General features: G+C 36.9%; 1 protein-coding gene across 5 annotated transcripts in view; it reads left to right on the plus strand.

Annotated features, from left to right (window-relative positions):
* Positions 1 to 5091, plus strand: part of ZNF25 (zinc finger protein 25) — a 28506-nt gene extending 23415 nt beyond the window's left edge. For all 5 annotated transcript variants that reach the window (XM_006164506.2, XM_014582512.2, XM_006164510.3 and 2 more), the window contains 3 exons: positions 1 to 48; positions 3091 to 3154; positions 3649 to 5091. In XM_006164506.2, the coding sequence (XP_006164568.1) occupies positions 1 to 48; positions 3091 to 3154; positions 3649 to 4726 (1190 nt within the window). In that variant the 3' untranslated portion in view covers positions 4727 to 5091. The remainder of the gene's footprint in view (positions 49 to 3090; positions 3155 to 3648) is intronic.
* The last annotated feature ends 2027 nt before the right edge of the window (positions 5092 to 7118 follow it).

The raw sequence follows: 7118 nt of genomic DNA on the forward strand, positions 1-7118 counted from the left end.
AAGAGCCATGGATATTAGAAGTAGAATTTCCACATCAAAGCTATCCTGGTGAGTTAGAACTAATATCTCCCATGTTACTAGTGAGACAGTTGGTACCTCTTGTCTTTTTAAACTATTTTTCTGGAATTTTCTTTTTAAATGCTCTGTTTTTCTCTAAATGGTTGAGGATACTTTATCAGCATGTGTAACAACCTAAATCACACCTCCAATTTTTGTTCTCTCCGTTTAAAATTCCTCTTCTGTGGGACCAGCAGTGAGCATAATGGCTATGTCGCTGGACTCCCATGTAGTCGACCATGGTTCGCGTCCCAGACTCGGTGGCTTAAAACTCACGCTGGGCGCGTGTGCGTGCGTGCCCAAGATCCCAAGAGGAGAATGGAGGAGAAGGGATTGTGGCGTGGCCATCTCCCCTGGGGAGTGATTTCTTGCTTTCTGTCTCTCTCTGTCTGGCGAGCACACGTGCCCTATAGCAAAAACCTCTCAAAAAAAAAAAAAATCCCTCCTTTGTTCAATTTATATAGATACAGATACAGATAAAGATTTATTTCTCTTCTATACATAAAACCTAATATCTGTCTTATCTTGTCTGAGGCTTTATTTTGCCTTTTTTCTCTAGAATTCCCAGTTATTCCCTACCATTGGAGCATGGAACTGTAATCCTAAAGTGTTCATAAATCTGTTTTAGAAGGTTTTTTCCCAGCGACATTTTCCTCCTTTTATTAGCAACAAAATGCCTCATTTATTCTGGTACCAGATTTAACTTCCTATTCTCTCTTTAAACTCTGATCACAGATTATATATCATTATGCTGGTCATTAATTATTTTAGAGTTGATACTTTCTTCTGTCTGGTGCTGGTTCTTCACACTAAGTGCTGATGATCCTTCCTAAAATGTACTGTACCTTATTTAGAATGTCATAACACTAGAATAATCTAAACTGCTTCTTCATTATATATTTTTCATACATTTTCTGACTTGCATAATGATGTGTTGCTAGATTCAGGAACAATGCCTGGTGCATATTAGTTGTCACTAGACAATTGTCAAAAGAATGAATTTTGTCAAACAAGAAACTAACACTCTCTACTTTCTATTCCATGTCTTTTATAGTATCTCCTGCAAGAGCTCATGCACTCTTTTTTTTTTTTTTTTTGGAGAGGTTTTTGCTGTAGGGCGCATGTGCTCGCCAGACAGACAGAGAAAGAGAGATAGAAAGCGAGAAATCACCCCCCAGAGTGGATGGCCACAACGCAATCCCTTCTCTTCCATTCTCCTCTCGGGATCTTGGGCACGCACGCACATGCACCCGGCGTGAGTTTAAACCACCAGGTCCAGGACTCGAACCGTGGTCGACTACGTGGGAGTCCAGCAACATAGCCATTACGCTAACTGCTGATCCCAAAAGCTCATGTACTCTTAAGACCAAAGCTTTGGGTTTTATGCTAAAAGTCCTAAAATTGATCTCCCTAGCATCTTTGTCCCATTTGTATTTGATCTCATAATTAGCCCATTATACAAGGTAGTTCAACTGACTTTCTCCCTTCCTTCTTAGGGTCAAAAACAGTTATTAGTTTAAATTCTCATAATAATTGTATAATGCAGCAAACTTATATTGCACTAGCCTATCATGCTTACACTGACTCACTATTACAGTATACATTTAGCTTTTACTTTTTGTCAAGAACTAGTCCAGCATTCAGTTGCCCAATATAACTTATTTCTCCTTATGGCTCCAAAACACATGTTAATCTCCATTTCCTTGATTCTCTTAAATATTTTTCATACAGAGGGTCTTATTTCATGTGGATCCAAGTTAACTTTGCACAAGTGCCTATCAAATAACTTCTGGTATATATTTCATTTGCCATGAAATTTCATCCCTAAGTCTCTGTAATCTTCACTTCACTTGCTTTCATGCATTTAAAGATGAATAAATATGAAAGGTTCTAGAAAGATGTTGAGTAATCTAATCTTTAAAGATCATATGGTAAATTGGAAGTAGAAATATAGGATCCAAGATATGAAAGTAGAATTCAAGACTAGCGTTGAGTCATGGATAACAAACATTGCTTTGGAAATGTAGGACTTGGTGGTCAGGCTAAGTTTAGCATTGAAAATATCTGCTGTTGGGACCAGCAGGTGGCGTGGTGATTGAGGTGCTGGACACTCCCACATAGCTGACCACAGTTTGAGTCCTGGACCTGGTAGCTTATTTTCTCACTTTCCCTCCCTCTCTTTCTCACTCTCTGTGTCTTTCTGTGGTCATATTAAAATAAATGAATGGGTAAATAAATAAATAGTTCCTTTAAAAAAAAAAAGCTATAAAAAATTTTTTTTAAAAAATCTGGTGTTACAACCGGGAGTCCATCCTCTTGTGTAGATGGCTTGCCCTCTACTTTTTTTTAAATCCTTCTTTGTTCCTGGGTCTTTCTGTCCCAGTGAAAATTAAGCTAATTAGATGGAGACTGGAAACCCATGCTATAGAACTATTCCTCTAAACATGAGGAAATTAATGTTTTAAGAAAAGTTGCTTTACTGTTGACATTTGGATTGTGGTGAATGAATAAAAAATAAATAAAGTAAGTTTATAGTTTATTAACTCCAGGAATCCTAATACCGTAATCAGATTTGAGGAATGATAATGACTTATACTTTAGCTCTTTCATCTAATTTAATCTTTTCTGTGATAGTTTCAATAAACACAGTTTTCCTCTAATTTTTCCCACCCTAATTACTGTTTATTATACTTACTGGGCTCAGCATTTTCTGATTCTCACATTCCTGGTCAGCAACACTTTGAATAGCTTTTGTTCTCTGCTCCCTGTTCTTTTGTTGCTGTTGTTTTTCCCCCAAGTTTTTAAGGTTGTAAAAGTGTCAGAAGTACTTGAGTTTATAAACAGGTTCATTCTGTTGTCTGCTGCAGCAGTTTTTAGTGTTTGTTAGGTTATTTCCAAAATAATGAAATAGAGGAAATTTTTCATTTGACAGTTCTTTGATTCTGGGAGATTGATCTGAGGCTAAGAATCAATCCTATGACCATAATAATGTGTTAAGATGTATATGGTACTAAATTTTGGATTCCTTTGTAGAAAACCTATGGAAAATTCATGACTTAAAAGCAAGATACGAGAAAAGCCAAGTTGGAAGTTCAAGGCAAGTTTAAGAATTAATGTTTAAGATTGAAGCTTTGTAAAGAAAGGGTCTTCGTGGAAGTTCTAGAAATGGGAGAGCACTAGTTAATACTAAATGGGAAAAAAAAAATCACTGTAGCAAATTTCAAAGAATGTAATCCAAAAAGGGATGCCCTTTTTCATAGTAAAGACCTTATTCAGGATCAAAAGATTCAAACTTTGGAATAGTCTTTTTTTGACTCTCTTGAATTACACAAGAAGGGAGACTTAATTATACAGATAGAGTTCAGGCAGTTGAGAGACCATGTGAATATAATGCAAGTAATTCAGTTAATCAAATGTTAAATCACAATGTATGTCATAGAAATTTACAATGTAGAAACCTTATGACTCTAATGAATATATTATAGAAATACCTCTAGCAATCATTCTTCAAATTTAATAGGAAAATATAGCAGAAATAAAAACCTTAAAAGTGCTATCTATATATTAATGAATTTGGAACTTTCTGTCTAGGAATGGAGAACTCAGAAAACACCAGAAAACTCCTACCAGTGAAAAAACCTATGAGTGTAATAAATGTGGAAAGTCCTTCTGCCAGAAGTCTGCCCTCATAGTACATCATCATACTCATTCAAAGGACAAATCCTATGAATGTGATAAATGTGGGAAATATTTCACAAAAAATGAAGACCTCACAATACATCAGAAAATTCACACAAGAGAGAAAACCTATGAGTGTAAAGAATGTAAGAAAATTTTCTACCACCTTTCATCTCTCAGTAGACATCTGAGAACCCATGCAGGGGAAAAACCCTATGAATGTAATCAATGTGAGAAATCTTTCTACCAGAAGCCACACCTTGTAGAGCATCAGAAAACACACACAGGAGAGAAACCCTTTGAGTGTACTGAATGTGGGAAGTTCTTCTATGTGAAGGCATACCTCATGGTACATCAGAAAACACACACAGGGGAGAAGCCCTATGAGTGTAAGGAATGTGGGAAAGCCTTTTCCCAGAAGTCACACCTTACAGTACATCAAAGAACACACACAGGGGAGAAACCCTATAAGTGTAAGGAATGTGGGAAATTCTTCTCTAGGAATTCACACCTCAAAACCCATCAGAGAACTCACACAGGAGAGAAGCCCTATGAATGTAAGGAATGTAGGAAATGCTTCTACCAGAAGTCAGCCCTCACAGTCCATCAACGAACTCACACAGGGGAGAAACCTTTTGAATGTAATAAATGTGGGAAACACTTTTATTATAAGTCAGATCTTACTAAACATCAGAGAAAACATACAGGGGAGAAGCCCTATGAATGTACAGAATGTGGAAAATCTTTTTCTGTGAATTCAGTCCTCCGATTACACCAAAGGACTCACACAGGAGAGAAACCCTATGAATGCAAGGAATGTGGGAAATCCTTTTCTCAGAAGTCACATTTTATCATACATCAGAGAAAACACACAGGAGAGAAGCCTTATGAGTGTCAAGAGTGTGGGGATACCTTTATCCAGAAGTCACAACTCACAGCACATCAAAAGACACATGCAAAGAGGGGGAAAGCAGCAAATAGTATGAGTTGAAAAAGTCTTCTGTCTGAACTCATCCTTCAGACTAATCAGATAATTCACACAAAATAGCAGCTTATGAATATCATCAGTATGGGAGAATTTCCAGCTATAGCCTTTCCTCACAGCATATACACAGAAATTCCAAAAATTTAAGGGGGAGAAATTTTTACCCTTATGGTAGACCTTTCTAAATATCAGACAATACAGATGACAGAAACCGTACAAATTGTAAAACATGAGGGAAAGCCTTTTTTCAGAAGTCATACTTTGTTTTACAATATTAAAAATCCACACAGGTGGACCAGCACCATAGCTCAGTGGTTAAGGGAGCCAGATCCCACATAACTAACCTCAGTTTGCATTCCCAGCTGGCTTGAAAAACATGGCAGGCATGTGTATATGCATGCTCCAAATCCCAACAGGATGGAGAATTAGAGAAGGGATAATAGTTGGCCACGCCCCACTGGGGCAGGAGCTTTCTCCCTCTCTCTCTCTGAGTCTGTCTCTGTATGGCAAGCACACGCATCCTCTGGCAAATAAAAAGGATCACATAGGAGAATTTTATAAGGAAAGAAGGAAAGATCTTACATGTAAAGAATGTCAAGAAATTGTCAGGACAACCAGCATTAGATATCCTAACCTCATAGGTGTGTGAAACTCCTATGAGTATATTGAGTACTCAGAAATATTTTTATACCAGTCAAACTCATTTATTAGAAAATCCTAACAGGATAACTGCCAAGATTGTGATAGCTTTAAAAGTCTATGTCAGGAATCAATGTTTCATTGAACGTCAGCTCATTGACTCTTAGATAAGACCTTTATATATTTAAAATAATTTTAACAAAAATTCAAAGAATTCATACTTCAATAGTTACAATAGAAGTCATGTTGGAAATCTGGTTTCAAGATTTCTTTCTTAAAACCTGCAGAAGTCTACATATATGGAATTTTCTAGAAAGCACAAATAAATAGAATAATTAGGCAACATCATTAAACCCACATAAAGGGGCCTTTAGTGTGGGAATTAAGTGTGAGTATATACAGAATGTGTAGATGTTGACATGCACATGGATCCCATCCCTCATTGGACATAGGGCAGTATGAAAACTTAGTTCAGTAACTGTTAGGTATGTGAAGATGTCTCATGTTAAGTCTCAGTAATGACTGCTCTTTGTTAATACATGTATTGTAAATGTGCTGTTTCTTTTAAATTATAATGCATCTTTTTCTCCTATTTCCTGGCATTTGTAAGTGAATATAGATCTTGTCATTGAACTAACTCTTCAAAGAGAAGCAACATTGTTTTTCTAAAAATTATAACTATCTCATGGTCAGCCAAATTTTGCATTTACAAACACATTTGTTTATAGCAAAAGCCTGAGCTGCTTTTAAAGTAGACAAAAACAATAATATTCATTGCTTTCTAACAATAGAAATTAAAGTGCTATGTAAGAAATATTATCTTACTGTTGATGTTTTAGCAGGATGCAGAGCAATCTGCATTTGTATTTGTGTGACAGTCCTAAATGTTCTTTAGCACCTTTTTTTTCCCTAATAGAAGGAACATGGCTTGGTAGTTAAGAATGTAGGCTCTGGACTCCTACCACCTTGGCCTGGAGTCCACTATGAGACATGCCACTTACCTTCTCTGTACCTCAGTTCCTTTTCTATAAAGAGTAGTGTTAGTAAACATGTTACGATAGCTTTGAAGTCTAAATAAGTTAATGTTTTTAAAGCACTTAAAACAGTGTCTGAGACACAAAAAGAGCTAGCTTTATGTTAGATATCATTATCATTTGCATTTTTACTTAATTATCCTGCAAAGGGGAAAAAGGGTTGGCTACCCAGCATTCATCTCCCACCTTTTGCTGCTAGTGCCTTGATTGGTTTCATTGTTCACTTTCCCACAAATGATTCAGGAGCAGATCCTGACTAAGCTAAACCAGTGGTGGGCAAACTACAGCCCACTAACTCATTTTTGTAACCTGCAAATTGAGAATAGTTTTATATTTCTAAAAGGTTGAAAAAGAATTAAGGAATATTTTGTGACACATTAATATTAAAATATTTAAGTCTCAATGTCCATAAATAGAATGTCTGGAGAATGAAAAATCAAAACCATTTGTTTATGTTATCCAAAAAAAAAAAAAAGGGAACCAGCAGTTAGCATAATGGCTATGTCGCTGGACTCCCACGTAGTCGACCGCAGTTCGCGTCCAGGACCCGGTGGCTTAAAACTCATGCCAGGTGCGTGTACATGCGTGCCCAAGATCCTGAGACAAGAATGGAAGAGAAGGGATTGCGGCGTGACCATCCCCCCGGGGGGTGATTTCTCACTTTCTGTCTCTATGTCTCTCTCTGTCTATCTGGCAAGCGCACGCGCCCTATAGTGAAAACCTCT

Source organism: Tupaia chinensis, unplaced genomic scaffold (assembly GCF_000334495.1).
Source record: "Tupaia chinensis unplaced genomic scaffold, TupChi_1.0 Scaffold143636_1, whole genome shotgun sequence".
Taxonomy (NCBI): domain Eukaryota; kingdom Metazoa; phylum Chordata; class Mammalia; order Scandentia; family Tupaiidae; genus Tupaia; species Tupaia belangeri.